An 18775-nucleotide genomic window follows, 5' to 3' on the forward strand; every position below is an offset into this window, starting at 1 on the left:
GGGAAACAATAATTTAATGAATTAGTCCAATTTTGTTTCAACAGTATATATAAATAATAAACAAAACAAATTATTAAAAAATATTAGACAAAACATCCTTTTAGTAGTATGAGGATAAGATTTAAATCCTGAAAAAAAAAAAAATATATATATATATATATATATTTAAAAATTAACTTTCAACATTAAATAATTTTGAATAACTAATAATTAAGAATAATATTTTATGTCAAAATTTAAATATTGACATTTCATATTAATAAAACTCTAAAAAAAACACAGGTAGAAAAGAAAGGGAACGGAATGGAGAGAAAAAGATTTGGAAGAAAATAATGAAAGAGGGAATAGAATAAAAAGAGGTGAAAGAACAAAAAAGTATAAAACATTTCAATGTTTCACTTTTTAATAAAATTTAAAAAGCTACAATTTCAAATAATCAAAAAATACTTTCATAATTATGTAAAAGTTTAATTTCTTTTTAAATTTTTAATCTTTATGATAAAATATTTTAAAAATTATAAAATAAATACATAAATCACCTTAAAAAACTGTCTAAACACAACACAAATGTAAATTTATTTCTACGTCTTAAAAGGATAAAAGACATCCGTGATTCCATAAACAGCTAGAGATGTTACAACAACTTATTTACATTACAGTAACAAGTATTGAAATGATTGCAAAGATATCTTTCAGAAGCATAATTAGTATTACTAATTAGACAGATTCAGCAAACCCAACTTGGAGATTTCCGTAGTCAAAGATGGTGTGATAAGCCCTCATGAAAATATCCCCAAGAATCCTGCATACACATACATACACTCGCATCAGGAACAAAACACTTCATTCATGGTTGTTCTGTACATTCTGTATGCACATGTGATCTTAAATGGAATTTAAGAAGTTAATATACCACAATGGACCCCGTGGAGGAGGAACATCAAGAGCAATAAACCCACTGAGGCAGACTTCGGTAATGCCTTCTCCAGTTCTCAAAATATACTGAAATCACAAAAAACATTCTTAGAATAACTACATACCTAGCCTTGATCTATCTATCTATAGATAACAATATAATCATCCACCAAAGCCACAATGTAATTTAGATTATGGAATGTTCAAATCCTAACCTGCTCTGGTGTAAGGACAAAAGGTTTATCTCCAATTGTGAATGTAATGTTTGGCATCTTCGAAATACTGCTACAGCTTATCACTGACTCTCCAGAGGGACTTGGCAAGCTCTCACACAGCTGCCAAAAATCAAAACAAACATTAACCACATGTTAGTAAGTACTCTAAACCATATATATAGTACTGCTTGAGCTTGTGAACGGGATAGTGCGAAGGGCATACTTGATTAACATAGTTGAATACTCTGTCCTTTGTTTGTTTTTGTTTTAGTTGATTCTGGATCCAAAGAACAAGCATCTGACAAGAAGAACACAAAGGAGTATCTCTTGCTGTCAACTCACTCTGTTCCTTTTCAATTACCATTTCAATCCCAGGGCTGCACAAAAATAGAATTCAATGTAATTTAGGAAAATCTGTTTCAGACAAAATATAGAATTTAGCATGAGTGAGGTCAAAACCTAAACTCTCAATAGCTACAGAATAGAATCATAGACTAGTAAGCTAGTACATGCAAATATAATGAGGGTTTCCTGACAGTTTTTTTAAACAACTCGTCATTTCTTATTTGCTAATGCATGGAATTGATACCTCTGACTTTTTAACCTTAATAGAAAGAAGCATCAAACATTTATCCAATCTCTTCAAAGTATTACAAAATTGACTAGCAATGAAACAAATATGGTGAAAAAGCAGTACAAGGGAAGCAGAAAGTAGAGACATCTATATACAAGGGCCATAGACCTTTCTGACCTCTTAGATTGAATCCTTTTGGAAGAACATAAACCAACTTGTGAGCATATGTCATCAGGTTTCACCTACACAACAATATCAAACTCATTTAGGTCCAAAGAGTGAAAATGCAAATGGGAAAAATATCACAAGCCAAAAAACATGTTCAATTGAAACATACCCCTGATACCAAGAGATCCCATATCATCTCTCCATATTGAGAAACGACTTCCTTACATTCTACACTGAGAACTCCTTCAGCTCCAATAGCATGGTTGATTTCAGCTACAACAGGCTGAAATTAATGGTCAACAGAAATTATAAATAAGAATAAATAAGCAAAAAACTCCAGAAATATGGAAGCACATACTGTTGGACCAGCAAGCAAAGATGTTCCTGAATCCACAATAGCAGCACAGCCACCCTCACAAACACCTAAAAAACATTGATATGTTTCAGAATTAGAAGCACATTAATCAAAGCATATGCAACAAAATAAGATAAAAAAAAAATCTTATTTCACAAACATTGATGTAAAGATAAGTTTTGTTGATACTATATTCTTGAACAAATTCAAGTATGAGGAAGTAAAAAGTTCATTCTAAATTCACTCCCTATACCATATTCCAAATCATCTTAACCACTCAATCACTCCATTAGTAAATCCCCAAAATAGAAGTTTTTATTGTTGGGGAACAATAATATCACCTGTAGAAGCACCTCCAATGAAAAAATCTCCAATTTCAATCTGCAAAGAAAACTTTCATGTTAGAGAATTTTCTGGTATGAATAAATACATACATACATAAATATACATACATATATATATATATATATATATATATAATATATTTAAGAGGAAATCCTAATAAAATAAAATGTGTTTTTGCTAACCTGCCAGTAACCCTTTTCAGTAACTGGAAAATAAGTGTGGTCTCCTTTGAAGTGCTTCGGGTTAACACCACCAAAAACTAGTTCACCACCTTTTTTTGCATTTGGATCCCCATTCAACCAAAACGAAAACACCTTCTCACCGATAAGATTTTGCTCCACCATTTTGTACCTGTGATTTTATGATGGATTGGTCAGTTAAAGGAAAAAAAAAAATCCATGTCCAACTCTAACAATGAAATTAGATACAGATTAAATGACAAAAGAAAGGGTTAAACACACCATAATGGCACAGCATCTGCAACAGAGATCTCCTGAAATCCAAGTCCCAGTATTCCATCGAACTTTGCTGACAGAAAGGAAAGACTTCCTTCTCGGGTAGCTTCAATGAAATCCTACAGTTTCATGTAGTAACATTTATAAGTATTGCTACTACAAGTTTGTACAAAAAGAGTACTCACCAGCTGCTTGACAACAGCGCTGCCAACTTTAACACTATCTTGACTGAAGTAACCAGATATTGATCCAGATCCATAGGTTATTTTACATGATGTTCCTGATCAACAAGATATTTACGAACTTATGATTAAACTAACATTACATGACATACAATAAGGTATAGAATAGCATTTAATTCACAGTACCACTATAATCAACATGAATAATCACAAAAAGGAATTACCATTTTTGACATATGTTCTGGATTTCTTTGCCTTGTACCAATTATGGGTATAGCAAGCAAGCTGCGAGAGAAAACTAGTCAATATGATAAGCTTATGTGTACATATTTCTAAAGACATAAAGTTAAGTTGAACTCACAGAAAAGTAGCAATTTGATGATGGAACCCAAAGGTTGGAACTACCAGTATCAAACACAACAGTAAACGTCTGAGGCGGTGTGCCAATTCCAATCTCACCAAAATACTGAGCATCCAAATAATTTTTCAAAGGTACAATATCTTCACCTTTTCCGTTACTAATAAACTGATTATGCTCACCCATAATTGGCCTTCCAGATCTTAAACCTTCTCTAGCCTTTCTAGCAGCATTAATACTATTAAGATCTAGTGGTCTCTTCTTCAAACCAATTTTAAGAATTCCAAAGGAGAAGGATGGAAGAAGGGAACATGTTAAAGCCCATAAGCAGAAGGCCACCATCAAATGCTTTTGCTCCATGGTCAAGGAAAATCTGCCGTAAAAGGTAATCAGAAAGTAAGTTGAACTGAATACAGTCCTAATTTTACACAAAATGCAAGTAAGAATGGAACAATAAAGGAAATAAAACAGTTGAGATACTAAGTTCTTGTAGTATATTCTCCACACAGCCAATCTAAAAACATAATCCTCTTTTCTACAGATATTTAACGGTTCGGGCAGTAATTACTCCAACCATCATATTCACAATAATTTTTTTAGCTTCCTATACAGTCTAGAATATATAGTCATCTAACAAGTCAATTTTTTTATAAAAAAAAAAAAACATTGAGCAAACGTTTATCGTTTCCATGTTTGGTCAACGAGGCAGAAAGGAAAAGAAATTGCTAAGATTTTCACCCCAAACTTGGGAGTTATAATTAGCTTTATTCACAGTTGATTTATCTTTGTGTCCTCCACAAGTTTAACACAAAAAACATAAAGCACATAGAAAAAATAATAATAAACAGAATCAGTTCAGTCTACTAATGTTACAAACATTTCTACACAGATCCCCAACACCCACATACACAGATTCCTCTAAATCTAAACTACAGCAGAATCAGTACTGGACTAAACTCATCATCCTGTTCCAAGATCAAAGATTGAAAACCAAAACAAAAACAAGGTAGAGGAATCAAGAGGGTCGAATGCACTAAGATGATAAAAATATTTAAAAAAAAAAAAAAAAAAAAAAACAAACCTTTAAGCAGCTTAAAGCTACTGCAGAAGCTGATGTTGCTGTTATGAGCGCCCCACGGATGAAATAGAGAGAAGACCCACACAAGCACACACAAAAGATGGAAGCTTGTAACCAATAAATAATAATTGATGGATAGCAGTAACTTGCTATACCTGCAACCTAATTAACATTATCAAATAAAAACAAATAATTTGCTTCAGAAATATCTGCTTCACACCAAAAAATTGTAGGTCTTATTCATGACTTTTGTTTGGATTGGCACAGTCTATTTCTGTCAAAAAAATGTTTTTGATTATTTTTAATCAAACATTATTTTTTTCCTAAAAGTGAAAAAAAAAATATTACTTTTGTTTCTTCCTTTTTTCTCTACGGTGGTAACGGTAACACTACAATTTTTATTTATTTATTTAGGGCATATGCAGTGGGAAATGCGTGATTCATAATTTCATACTGCGAGTGAAGTTTCTCATGATAAAACTTTTAATTATTATTGATTCACTGTTAGAAAAATAAATATAAAATAGTTATGTCTTCATTGGTGTAAAATATAGGATAAATAACATTTATGATTTTAAATAAGTAGGTGGCGTGTTTCATTCTGCTTAGAACCAATAAGATTTAAGAATAATATGTTGAGATGCTTCTTAAATGTTTACACAAGCTGACCAAGGATAACAATTTTAATTTATTTTTTTTTCAATTTATTTTATATGTTTTATGTATTACGAAACCTAAGTTTTTCGTATAGTGATAATATATTATAAAATTTGAGCCAAAATAATTCAGATCAAATAATGTGATTAAAATATCCGTCCACATGGAGAAGTTGGTGTAAGGATTTAGAAGATTGACAACTGTACAGATAAGGTACGCAAAAAGAAAATTTTTGAATAAAAAAATTATGTCGTGCTATATTAAAATACACACATTTTTATTTCTTTAATGAGATTGCAGATTATAATTTTAAGAAATATAAGAAGAGAAGAAAAGATAAACAATATAATAAAGTGAATAAAAAACAGTATGAAACTAGTTATCATCGTTACATATTTCGTAAGGAAATTTCCAAGAACTTTCACGTTATCGTGCAATTACCTTTTTTCGTTGGTTTGCATTTACTTTTGGCGCAAAGTGATTTTGTCCTGCCATCATCAGAAAATAAGTCTTTTATTTTGAATCCACACAAACCAAACCAAACATGACCTACCAACCATTGTCTGTATTATTTATTGGGCTTCGTAATGGGCTTTTCGTTTAAACAATACCTAATTTACCGGCCAAATTTTTTTTCCATTTCCATACTTTTTCCTGCACCTTCCTATTAATTGTTAAACTTTTTGAAAAATTTAAATAATGCACATTTTTTTAAGTTTTTTACTTTACATCATATTTTCCATCATATCATAAAAGTATTGTTGGAATTTAAAAATATATATATATATATAGAAATGGGAAGGTATGGATCATTTACCGTAGTGTGGTGTCTTACGCAGTTACGTTCACGTCATGGTTTTATCGCAAATTTAGTGCACAAATGAACGTCTCGTGTGTTTGCACAAAACTACATTTCATATTTGTCGTCATTTGCAATGATTGAAACAGAGAAAAGAGAGAACAAAATTATGATACTTAGACATCAGTTATGTGAATTGAACCATAATTCTTCAACACATCTTATTCATAAGAGTACAGATGATTAAACAATTGAATCAATCAAAACATTTCGATTTAGAATAATGTTTTAAATTTGAGCATTTCCTTATCAAACCTAAACCGAATTAACTTGATCCATACTAAGTTTATTTTGGATCAAGTTTTTTTATCCAAAAGGTTAAAATTTAGTTTAAAATTTCTACAAATTATAAATAAATCCAACCGTATGAATCATAATTAAAATAAAATGTGTCACATCGATAAGTTAGATAAAAATTATTATGACTTTAAAAATAAAAAACTATTATCCCAATCAAAGAATTATTTGAATGGATTGAGTTACCCTCTTCTCCAATAATAAAAAAATATCCATAAATAACGATTAAATCGGAATCAATGTTTATGGATTGATTTATATTGAAATATTATTTGAAACCATTAATTTTGTGATCATTGCAAAAACATAAGAGAATCGACTTAAGAGATTGAAGTTTTCTTAAGAACGCAAAACAAAAGAATTACAATGAAGAAACTATGATGTTTTGTTTTTTAACATGTTTTCTTACAAAGACTCCATTTGTTCTCCTTAAAGCTTGCATCTTTTTATGGGCTTCTTTGCGTAAAGAATCTCGAAAATATATTCCATCACATATTTGTTCACATTTTCTAAGTTTCTAAATTTCAAGAATTATCATATGTTGTTTCCATTTTTATCTTGAACTCTGTTTCTTCGTATTTTTTTAGATGGTTTGTTTCCAATTCTATATTTTGAGATTTTGTAGATTTTATTATCTTATTATTCAACTCATATTTTGTTTTTTATTTTGATTCAAAGCAACAAGTTGAACTTTTGTTTGACCAGGCTCACTCACAATTGTAGATTCTTCCTTCAAACCATCTACCAGATCGTCTAGTCTATTTTATTTGCTTCTACACATTTGTCTTCATTACACTTGACAGGTGTGTCGTTGAACCTTCTACTCTTTGTAACCACTATATTGTATAGTCAAATGGTCTGTTTTAAGAAACATTGAATCGTCTAATATAAATAAAAACACAATATTAATACAAATAAACTCAAATAAATAATTATTAATTAAAATAAATATTTTTTTATTATTATAATTCAATAAATATATAATTAAAGCTTTAAAGTGTGTAAGACTATGTTCATCACGACCGATGAATATTTTTTTACCTAATTGAAAATTAAAAAAAAAAACTTATGACCTGTCTATAGAAAATATCATAATATACAATGTTCAATAATCTAAAATTTAATATTAAATAACAAGATGTATTAACAATATTATGTCATTTGTTTTAAATATCAATTGAAATAATCATATTAATATCTCCTACATTTATAATATGTGTGATTAAAATAAGTAAAGATGTATAAAAGTTAAGAAGAAGAGTTAATATCACTATGAAATTAACCACCTGAATTAAAACACCACAGTATATACATACTATAAACATTGGTTGCAATGTTTTTCTTAATTTGTCTAAAATCAAAATTCAACATTTTATTTATATTCTAAACTTTCTTATACTTACAAAAATAAATGAAAAAATATAAAATAATATATTTAAATTTTATTTAATAATATATTTAACAAGAATATCTCAGTATACTTTAAAATAAACGGGTCAGACTATTAGCATGCAGGCTAATATAGCCTTGACCCAAAACAGGGCTTTCCATTTCTGCACTCCGTGATTTAAATATGAACTCCTATGGGGTTGTGAAATTATCAAAATATTCCCAGGTCAATTTATATATAACAATACTTTCATCTTCCACAAAATTATATTATTTTTTTAGTAATCAACAATAAAATTTGGATTATGGATTGCATAATCAAATTTTGGAGCAACCTCGAAGATAATGTATTTCAGATTGTATAAAGTAAAATATAAATTTTGTGTTTTAATATTTATATTCTAAATTGTAAAATAAATAAAAATGATAATTTCGATATTTTTGAAAGTGAGGATATGAAGGAAGAAATCCCAATTTGAAAACTTAGTCTAACCCAAATCATATAAAGAAGGTGAAGCAAATGAAAAACCGAGTGTTTCTTGCCGTATTCAAACTTCCTCCGCCGTTCATTTTAATGAACCTGTTTGCAAGTTGTCGGTAATGGATGACGTTCAGAAACAGAATTTCTGATATAATTTGTAAAAGTTGTGAACAGGTGAAGTGAGTGATAAATGGAGAATCCAAATCTGTAGCAGCAATGGTACATTGAATACTGTTTGATCTGGTTTTGTTGTTATTATTGAATGGTGAATTAATTAATGTGTTAAATGGAAGCAGAGAAGAGGTAAACAGGGTTAGCCACTTGTCCTTGTTCCCCTAATCTATAATGTACTATTCTTTCTCTCTCTCTCACTCTCCCACCTCTGTTCTCTTATGGTGAAATTCTCGTTCCTATTCTTTTAATTTATCGATTCTCCTAATTCAAAACCCCAATGTCTTCCACCACCGATAACCATATCCACCAAAACAATCATCACAACGGTTCTCGCGTAGCCAAAAAGCCCAAACTCTCCTCCTTTATAACTGCGTCGGAAATCGAATCCGAATTCGGCCACCACGACGCCTCCGTCGCGCGCATCAACAACGGCAGCTTCGGCTGCTGCCCCGCCTCCATCATCGCCGCGCAGCACCGCTGGCAGCTCCGGTACCTCCGCCAGCCCGACCACTTCTACTTCAATGACCTCCAAACCGGCATCCTCCAATCGCGAACCCTAATCAAGGACCTCGTCAACGCGGACCACGTCGATGAGATCTCTATTGTCGACAACGCCACCACCGCTGCCGCCATCGTCCTCCAGCACGCCGCATGGAACTTCCGCGAAGGAAGATTCCAGAAAGGTGACGTCGTCCTCATGCTCCACTACGCTTACGGCGCTGTCAAGAAATCCATGGAAGCGTACGTCACTCGCGCCGGGGGTAATGTTGTCGAGGTTCCCCTCCCTTTCCCTGTTAACTCCAACGACGAGATCGTTTCCGAGTTTAGGAAGGCCTTGGAGAGAGGAAATAGTAACGGGAATAGGGTTAGGTTGGCGGTGATTGATCACGTGACTTCCATGCCGTGTGTGGTTATTCCTGTTAAGGAGTTGATTCAGATTTGCAGGGAGGAAGGGGTGGACCAGGTTTTTGTTGACGCTGCACATTCCATTGGGTGCACTGATGTTGACATGAAGGAAATTGGTGCTGATTTTTACACTAGTAATTTGCATAAGTGGTTCTTTTGTCCACCTTCAATTGCGTTTTTGTATACTCGTCGGAACCCTAAGGGTTCTGGTTCTGATTTGCATCACCCTGTGGTGTCTCATGAGTATGGCAATGGCTTGGCTGTGGAGAGTGCTTGGATTGGGACCAGGGATTATAGTGCACAGTTGGTTGTTCCTGCTGCGGTGGAGTTTGTTAACCGGTTTGAAGGGGGTATTGAGGGGATCAAGAAGAGGAATCATGAGGCTGTTGTGGAGATGGGTGAGATGTTGGCGAAGGCATGGGGTACTCGGCTCGGGAGTCCGGCGCATATGTGTGCTAGCATGGTTATGGTTGGTTTGCCTGCTTGTTTGGGGATTGGAAGTGATTCTGATGCTCTCGAGTTGAGAACACAATTGAGGGATGCTTTTGGGGTTGAAGTTCCGTTATATTATCGGCCCCCAAGAGAGGGGGAAGTTGGGGTGATTACTGGGTATGCGAGAATTTCTCATCAAGTGTATAACAAAGTTGATGACTATTACAAGTTCAGGGATGCGGTTAACCAACTTGTGCAAAATGGGTTTACTTGTGCTGCTGGTCTTTCGGGTTGAAGAGGTTTGGTCTAACCTTCTTTGAATGGTACTTCATTTTTAACAATAAATGTCTGTGAATGTCGACTTTGCAATTGGATGTGACTGCAGTAAAGCTGGTGGTTGTGGTCTAATGTGGTGCCAGTTCCATTGAAAATGTAAATATAAATACAAGAAGTTAACACTGGCAGACACTGAAATCCACTGCAGATGTTATTCCACTAGTCTAAAAGTTTTGTTTCCACAGAATTGCAGCATCAGTGCGGTTTGTTCCTTTGTAGGTTTATTTGTTGGAGGAGTAATGGTGCTGGTATAACTGGATTGAAAACATCATTGATTCACATTGCTTTACATAAATATTTGGAAATTTTTAACATATTAAAAGTTGAACTTCATCCATTATGAAATTTAAATACTTAAAAAAATGTTTTAAAATCTCAAATTTTTTATTTATCATATTTCATAATTTAACCTTGATCTTATACCTAGCTTCACATAGCAAAGAGTATTAGGCACGGGATACCTTAGTTTAATGTTGTTTGATATTGATAATGATATATATTGTGATCATGTACATCTGGTGTTATTCTCTTCTGTGATTTTTCCATAAGAATCTTTTGTTCTGTACTTGTCCATTGAAACCAATACTTTTGTAAAATACTTCTCACTGGAACAAGAAGATTCAACAAAGGGTAAATTAATATTTCCTTAATAAATCATAAAGCATTACTGAAAAAAAGTTGCTACTCTGTTGTATCATATAGTATGTAATTTTAACCTCGGCAAACAGCAAGTGCCCATTTTCGTTGGTACCATTAGCAAGTAAAAAGTATGTTTTGGTTTTAGAACATTATTAAAGTTATAGAGGTAAAACATTCTTTTGAAACTAGTGTCCATTTTATGTTTAACCAAAGAAATTTAGTGAGTTGTTTTAATTTTGTTTGCCGTCTTCTAGTTGTGTTATATTTGGTATTACTCTTATTAGAGTGATATTCTTTTATTTGCAGTTGAGAGGTGTCACTGTTGTCTTTCTGATGAATAAAAGCTGCTTGCAAGCTTGACTAGTTGTGATGGTTTCGGTACCATAGACTGCAGGTTTTGCTAAGAAGCTACAGTAATTGCTCATATTAGCTTTGCTGCGAAAAAACTCTTAGAAAAAGCTTCAATGTCGAGATCGATGGAAATATCCTTGTACATAATCATGATCCTGTGACAATTTAATGCCTTAAAATTGTGTCAATTGAAGTAAACTTCTTTAGTTTTTATGTAAATTTCTTTCCATAATCTTTAAGTTTGATATTTTAGGATTAATCTTGAGCTGCTTTTACTTAGTTTTTTGTTTCCAAAGAAATGTGCAAGAAATGAAGTGAGATAATTATTACACACACCTTTTTAATGCAAATCTTTTCATCAACAGAGTACGATAGTTACCCCTAGTACGTCAATATTTTGTAACTTTTTAATTGTTCTTACTAATTTAATTTTCAAGTATCTTTTAAGGATGTTTAGTTCCCAAAAAGGATCTTAGTTGGTGGATTTCTTATCAATATCAACCCATTGAATATCATTGTGACATTTTCATGTCAAAAGTATTCCCATTACAATCGTGTCCCGAGTACCAAAGTTGCATAACCATAACACTTCCTACTACATTTGTGTAGGTTTCCCATGTCAAAATCTCGTACACATGTCTAACACTCCGTGCTCCCTGTTCCAACAAGAAGCCCTATTAGCAGTCATCAATCCCACCCTTTTAGTCATCAATACCCTGCAGCTAAAACAGTTGTGGTTTATTTTAAAGAGAGATTTGGTTTGGTGATTGTACTGTGTTCTGTTTCTGTGGATTCTGTTGTGTGTTGCAAAGCATATATGGGGGAACATGGTTGTTTAAAGTTTCGATGAGCTGTAGGGGTGGATTCTGTTTGGATGATGGAGATTTGATTGGCTTCTTCGTGAACTAAACCTCTTATAGAAGTTGGTTCATTCTGACTGCTTAGGTTATTTTATTTACGATGATTTAGAGTGTGGCACCTGTAGTTAGAGGTAGGGGTGATTTCTTGTATTTCATGGTTTATAAAGGACGGATTCGAAGACTGCAACAGTAGATGATTTTAAAAGGTGATAATGATTTTCGGGCTCACACTATGTGCAGAAGAACATGGGACGTGTGTTTGGTTACACATCACAATTGATGATTGTACTAGTTCTTTGTTAGACTAAAACTTGGTAATACTAGCATTATCAAAGGGTAATTAGACATGCACGTTATGTCTGATAATGATTGTTGAATTTAACCAAATGTTCCCCCGAATTTTTTTTCGCTAACACATTTTTATTTGTGAGTGACCTGCATGAAAATTTTTAGATGGACGAAAAGTAAATATTTGAATTTTATAAGGACGAAAAACACTTTACTGTTGGTATAGCAGAAAGTACATGGAGAAATGACGATGGAAGGGGAAAATCAATATTTTTTCTGCTAAGAAATGGTATTTAGTACAAAGAAAAATAATGACTGTGAGTTTCATTTAGATATCTTCTGTTTTTTGTTTTTTGTTGGGAGAGAAAGGGACTCAGATAGGATTTTGTGAGATGGATTTACTTGTGTTATTAGTATTTAATGAGATTCTGATATGGTTAATTATTTAAACTTAAATTGGATCTATCTATATCTGTTTGAAAAATATCAGTGGACTTTTTTTTATATATTCGAGTATCCATATATCCATGGATACTTTGCATGTTCCTTCATAAAGGTCAAACACAAGGTTTGACATTACAGTGGAGAACTTAGAATGGAAGACTAAAGAATAGGCTAAAATTTAAATATGTAGATATTTTATTCTAAGGTGTAATGAATTCATCCCTAGTTTACTCGCTCCCAAAATTGCTTATTAGAAGACATTATTAATGCTGAGGAGTTGCTCGAAAGGAGGTTGTGACAGTCTTGAGTAAATCTGTGTTGATACCAATGACAATGGCTTCTCAGGCCCATCACCATACATGAACAATTGGCATAGGCTTAGATTCTTCGGAATCACCACCCTCTACTCATATTTACCTTATATACATGCACACTTGTTTTTATTTGGACATGCATTGAGTAAGTTAGCAATGGTTGAAGAAATTACCACTTACATCACATCTGACAGCCATTTTTAACATCACCTTCGATATCCTATTTATCTGCTATAAGGCCTCTCAGAAATTGTTAACAATGGCTAAGGTTATCCTTGTAAGAAGAATGACACTTTCAAGAAATACCCCAATATCTCACGGTTACTTGTTCGCATTAATTCATCATAACAAGTGTGTTGGTACGAAATTACAGTACTTAGGCTGTTCACATCATCAAGGTATAGCTTTGCACAACTCTACATAAGAATTTGCCACTATGCAAAGATTCTAAATAATAAACTAAAATAATTTATGAAAATAAAATAAGATAAAAATATAAGTAAAATGGTTATAGTATGGTAAAAAAATTATAATAACATGGATTTAAATTATACCTAATCTTTTTATTGTAAAACTAAAAGTTTACTTAACGACCATATTGCACTTAAGGAACATCTAAAACTAAATATTTGTTTGTAAAAGATATAAAAATATTTGTGAGCCGGACAAACACGTATTAATCTAGAAATCCAACAAAATTTTTAGGGTAGGATGGGATAATTTTCTTTTGGCTCTCCAAAATTTTAAAAAAAATCTTAAATTCACAAATGCCCTTCAAATTTATAAGATTAATTGAACCAAACCAAATCAAGCTTGAGGTTGGGCATCTCTAAATAGAGAGGATTTATGGTATTTTGACAGAGCGCAGTTAACGAATCCATTCAATTTCTCAGAATGATCCACACACATGAAATCTAAAGCCAAGAATGTAATTCGACAATTTAGTTGATGCTGAACCATTAAAAGAAAATAAAACGGTACATAACTTGCTGGTGGCACCAAATCGAAATGAGTTTATGTACACCTGTGAAGCGCTCTGAGCCAACACCAGTGGGCATCAATCAGTCACACTATTCCAAAGATTGAGAAAGTATAATAAGATTAAACACAGATTGAACCCTGTTCCAGTCATAGGGGCATCTCCAACCAACAGACGTGAAAATATAACTCAAAAAGCTGAAGGCATATACTTAAACAATATGATACAATGGAAATTTAAATTGGTATAACATTACAAGGCAATAGGAAGCGGCAAGACCAGATTAATTCCCCTACTAAATTACCAAATTCAGTGCACTGAGCCAGGTATCCAGAAGCTAATTCCAGATGTATATAAATAAATATCACTGTAAGAACCATAAGCAAGAGATGCAGTAGGAAGCCCTACCATTTAGTTTCACCATCTTTGAATCATTTTGCGTACTCCGTAACGTGATTTTCATAGACAAATTCTCAGATCATAAACATACCGAGTATTTACGTTGAGATAGCAAATCAAGAGCTTCGTGCGGTATTTGAAGAGTGCAATCTCCTTGAATTTTGTGCAAATGAAGTGTTCTCTGTCCAGTGGTTTAACTTTCTGTAGCATTTCTAAGACAGGCGACCACCAACGAACAAAACAAAAAGGCAATACAACAGCTTCAGGACTTGTATTCCACAGTTCACCCTGAAGAATTTGATTGAGTAGATAGATCACTTTCCAAGTGAAACAGACAGCATTGAGGATGGTTTACCTAACTAGATTAAAGGTCCATCAATATCCAGCAGAAGTGCAAAACAGATACTTAGTCAGTATCCAAGAAACTACTTAAAATATATCAATAAATGGATCCGAAGTTCAGCCTAATAAGGCAACCTCCAGGCAAAATATAATAAATCTGTAGGAAGATAAAAATTGCGTAGAAGCTCATGACAAAAGATGTCACACTAATTCCAAGACAGATCCATTGCGATGCATAGCAAGCCATCCTAGAAATCTCAGCAACCACACCAAACTTAAGTGTTTGGTATATTTCAACTATCGCCCAACAGTTGCTTTCATTTCTCCGTAAAGACCAGCTAAAAAGGCTTTGACAATAACCATAAACACTCAAGATGCTTTTTTGTATTACAGTTCACCACTACTACCTACCTTTTTGATTCAGAGGGGAAAGAGAGGATTATGCGATCAAAATTCCTAGTACACTGGCTCGTACTATATTCATTGAGTTTTCTCTGGGTGCCTTTCCATTACCATACTCAGAATGCAGTTATACTTCAGCTACAACCCCTGAACCGGGGTTTGTCTCAGGAAGAGCAATGTTAAGTGGTTGCCAACCAGACGGATGATGCGCAATCCATTTTTTATGGGTAATTAACATGTTGAGAATCTGAAGGACATCACCCAAAGCAAGATCTTTGAAGCACATATTCTTAATCACAATACCTGCTTCATACCTAGAAAAGAAAACAAAAGACATAATATGACTAAGACAAGTTTGAAAAGATAATAATAAACCTATAAGTTTTGAAGAAATCACAATATGCTTACTTGCACAGTGTAGCCATTATTGCTGTTCTTCCAGCAGGAGTTGTTAAAAACTTTTCAATTTGATCCCATGTTTCTTTTGAGTGCTGCTTAGGATTACCACCTAATGGATTGACGCACTTCCAAAGTTTATCATTCTTACCAACATACAATGGCAAAGCACCTAAATTCTGTTTCACGACCATATTCTGCTCAATAGCACTTTCAAGAGCCTTCTTAACATCAGTGTTGCGGTGCTTGGAATCTCCAAATCGGATGCAATCAGTTATATTTGCCTCAGTTGGCATCATCTTTGCGTTTTTTAGCGAGTTCAAGGCAAGTAAAACAACCCCTATTAAGCCTTGTACATATTCAGAAGGCTTAGGACATCCTGGAGAACCCCACATACCACTACCAGGAGGATTATTATTACCCATTGCTGCCAACGGCGTTGGTTGATAATCTGGACCATGTTGATAACCTTGGTGTAATTGTTGTGTGCCACTGTTATGTACCACATGTCCATTTTTTTCATCAATTGATCTTAAAAGTGGAGCACTACTATTAGGATTATGTTTCAAATCTCCATTCCGTTGTTGAATAGTAGGTGGGTTATGAACACTATCAGGATATCCCGAAATGTTCAGATTACCAATATCTGGCACGTTGGTATGTGGCCCAGAGTTGAAATTGGGACCACCAGTCCTACTAGGTGGGATCATTGGACTTGCAAAAGTACGAGAAGTTGGAGTATATGAATTACTAGGTGCAAAAGGAGGTTGCAATGGGAAGTTGTTTGGTCTTAATGGCTGGGAATAAGGAACTTGATGATTGCCCTGTAGATTACTGTTATTGCTCCATAACTGATCAGTATTGCCATGAACATAATTTGTAGCAGATCCACTCAGCGGAACATTTGGATTAAAGTTTCCAGGTCGATAAGAGTTTATATTATTACGATTACGATTATCTTGAAGTCCAGGTGGTGGTGGTGGTGGATTCATTGCTCTGGGTGCATTTGATTGACTCGAGTTTCTCCAATTAGGTTTACCCTGAAACCTAGTGTCGAATCCCCTGCCTCCATTTGGAAATTTTGAATTTCCTACATGAACTTCTGAATAGGATTGCTGCATCTGAGCAGCACTTGTAGCTGGAATTAGTGAGGAGTCAGAAGATGATACATGGCTAATGCTACCATTACCAAGTTGTTGTGATTCACCATTAGACAGAGGAGGTCCTCCAGCTAAGAGGCTAGTCCAAAGCCATACACTCTTGGCAGCAGCGACCAAGGGTGCTGATGCCTTATGAGGTTGCGCAAGAAGAATATTATATCTCCTCATCCGAAGTTGATGGAGAGCATTTGAGAAGTCTCGGTCACCCGAAATTAATAAATAATTGGCGGGTGCGGGATTGTCCACTGCCCAGAATAGCATATCAACAAGAATCTTCTTGTCACTTGCGTCTTTCACGCCTATAATCAAATATTACAACGTCAAAATCCAAAAAGGAAAAGGAAAAGAAAAAGAAAGAAGTTTCAAGCGTCACAGCACATACAGAGATTCATAATAGACTTGATAAAGAAAAAGAAAACTGGTGACCAAAGTTTCTGCACATACAAAAGCAAATAAAATTCACAATCGTCGTGACTGCAATTTTTGCCACAAAATAAGGGTTTTGATGATATCTGCAACTGCAACTATCGCTGCATCAGCCGCATTTACGAATTCTGAAAACCACAACATCAAGATACTGGAAGGTGTCTGCAACTGTGATTATAGCAGCATCAGCCGCATTTATTTGCAACATCCGGCAATATCAAGAAATGGATCAAAACCGCAACATAAAGTTTTGCACGATGTTTAAGGTGGGTAAAAAATCTAACTGAGCTAAACGCTCTATTTTGAACTGCTCTGATTTCATTCAAAATCCAATTATTTAAATCTAGTTTTCATCATATTTTATAACTTTTCTAGATGAGACTTCCATTTTATTTAAACAGATTTTTAAAAATGCATAAACATTAAAATGTTAAACTACTATAAAATATTGAAATTAATGACTAATTAAAAAGATAAGCTTAACATTAAAAGTTAATAATTAACCTTTATCACACAAAAAAGGTAAAAAGATAAATTTTAAATTACATTATACTAATAATTTTTTAATATTATATAAATTTATAAAAATATGGATTTGGATTTAAAATCCAATCCAAATCTATATTTGGACATGAACACCTTATTGACAATCTAGATTTGGACATGACCACCTTAATGCAGCAATTGTGGCCATTGCATGAGTCACAACGAACTGCAATTTCTGGCAACATCAGGAAATACTACAAAACCGGAACTACGACGGGGTTCAGGATAGAATGCTAACAATTCGTCACAATGTCTTGTGGTAGTCAAATAACCATCTGCACCAGACCCTTCGCATGCATCACAGTGAGGAGAAAGAACATCGGAGCTACTACTCAGAGCAAATTTCCAACTGTTAAGATTTGATTCAAAAGGCCTTGACAATACTAATAACAATAGCTCAACCTCAATCCAACAGCCAATACATAGTTATACAGTTAGAGAGTTCACGCGCTGTGTTTTCACTAGATCGAGTGTGTATCATAAATAACTAGACATCAAGCATCAAAAACCTAATCGCAGAGACTAAAAACAGATAAAGGCGAAATTCGAAGAGGGAGGATAGTTACCGACCGGCAGGGACGTGGTTGAGGGCAATTCCGGTGCTGGAGAGCGCGTGCTGTACAGAGGCTGGGATGCGCGTGGTGGTGTCTCCGTAGGCGGAGATGGAGACGGGGCCACAGTAGTTCATGCGGACCAGCGCTGAGCTGATGTTCTGCGCGATCGCGTGCGGATCCGAACCCTTGGGCACATGGCAGTTTTCGATGTCCCACCACACCGATATCTTCGCCGTGGCGTACTGCGCCTCCGCGTTCGCCGTCGCTCCATCTCCGCCCATGACGCCGATCTCTTCGATACCCTAATCTCTAGAATTCCTACTGACGGTGTTAGTAAGTTGACGGCGTCTTCGGGCTTTACCTTTGTCTGGCGCGAAGACGGAGTTAGATGAAAAAGAAGAAGATGGTGCGGTGAGGTAGGATGGTGGGTGGGATAAAGAAACTTAAAGAAAGCACAGTCCATTACAGTCAAGTATCGAATTGGTCTTCGGGTCGGGGC

General features: G+C 34.3%; 3 protein-coding genes across 4 annotated transcripts; 1 reads left to right on the plus strand and 2 right to left on the minus strand.

Moving 5' to 3' along the window:
* Window positions 1-553: 553 nt before the first annotated feature.
* LOC137814879 (aspartic proteinase-like) lies at window positions 554-5102 on the minus strand. The gene is made up of 14 exons (XM_068617804.1): window positions 4649-5102; window positions 3571-3940; window positions 3434-3494; window positions 3213-3307; window positions 3034-3146; window positions 2755-2923; window positions 2569-2608; window positions 2231-2295; window positions 2042-2155; window positions 1882-1946; window positions 1354-1507; window positions 1131-1250; window positions 914-1002; window positions 554-802 (listed from the first exon to the last, which is right to left on the minus strand). The coding sequence occupies exons 2-14, from the start codon at window positions 3925-3927 to the stop codon at window positions 718-720; spliced, it is 1527 nt and encodes a 508-aa protein (XP_068473905.1). The 5' UTR covers window positions 3928-3940; window positions 4649-5102; the 3' UTR covers window positions 554-717.
* A 3188-nt stretch (window positions 5103-8290) lies between these two features.
* Window positions 8291-11425, plus strand: LOC137814880 (probable L-cysteine desulfhydrase, chloroplastic). 2 transcript variants are annotated; one of them, XM_068617805.1, is made up of 2 exons: window positions 8291-10139; window positions 11122-11425. In XM_068617805.1, exon 1 carries the CDS (start codon window positions 8780-8782, stop codon window positions 10133-10135), a length of 1356 nt encoding a protein of 451 aa, XP_068473906.1. In that variant the 5' UTR covers window positions 8291-8779; the 3' UTR covers window positions 10136-10139; window positions 11122-11425. The 2 variants fall into 2 exon arrangements, with proteins under 2 accessions (XP_068473906.1, XP_068473907.1); XM_068617806.1 differs by having other exon boundaries at window positions 8389-10163.
* Window positions 11426-13940: 2515 nt separating this feature from the next.
* Window positions 13941-18775, minus strand: LOC137814881 (uncharacterized). Its single transcript, XM_068617807.1, has 3 exons — window positions 18293-18775; window positions 15603-17049; window positions 13941-15508 (listed from the first exon to the last, which is right to left on the minus strand). The coding sequence occupies exons 1-3, from the start codon at window positions 18555-18557 to the stop codon at window positions 15322-15324; spliced, it is 1899 nt and encodes a 632-aa protein (XP_068473908.1). The 5' UTR covers window positions 18558-18775; the 3' UTR covers window positions 13941-15321.

Source organism: Phaseolus vulgaris, chromosome 1 (genome assembly GCF_000499845.2).
Source record: "Phaseolus vulgaris cultivar G19833 chromosome 1, P. vulgaris v2.0, whole genome shotgun sequence".
NCBI classification, from domain to species: domain Eukaryota; kingdom Viridiplantae; phylum Streptophyta; class Magnoliopsida; order Fabales; family Fabaceae; genus Phaseolus; species Phaseolus vulgaris.

What these genes read in the sequence shown, in the direction of transcription:
- LOC137814879 (XM_068617804.1), bottom strand. Translation starts at nt 3,927, where the DNA reads ATGGAGCAAAAGCATTTGATGGTGGCCTTCTGCTTATGGGCTTTAACA. An exon ending in CATTGGAGGTGCTTCTACAG is followed by an intron (nt 2,296 to 2,568) that starts GTGATATTATTG and finishes AATGTTTTTTAG; the next exon opens with GTGTTTGTGAGGGTGGCTGT. An exon ending in AAAAGGATTCAATCTAAGAG is followed by an intron (nt 1,508 to 1,881) that starts GTCAGAAAGGTC and finishes ATTTTTGTGCAG; the next exon opens with CCCTGGGATTGAAATGGTAA.
- LOC137814880 (XM_068617805.1), top strand. Translation starts at nt 8,780, where the DNA reads ATGTCTTCCACCACCGATAACCATATCCACCAAAACAATCATCACAAC.
- LOC137814881 (XM_068617807.1), bottom strand. Translation starts at nt 18,557, where the DNA reads ATGGGCGGAGATGGAGCGACGGCGAACGCGGAGGCGCAGTACGCCACG. An exon ending in CCTCAACCACGTCCCTGCCG is followed by an intron (nt 17,050 to 18,292) that starts GTCGGTAACTAT and finishes ATTTGATTATAG; the next exon opens with GCGTGAAAGACGCAAGTGAC. An exon ending in ATAATGGCTACACTGTGCAA is followed by an intron (nt 15,509 to 15,602) that starts GTAAGCATATTG and finishes TTTCTTTTCTAG; the next exon opens with GTATGAAGCAGGTATTGTGA.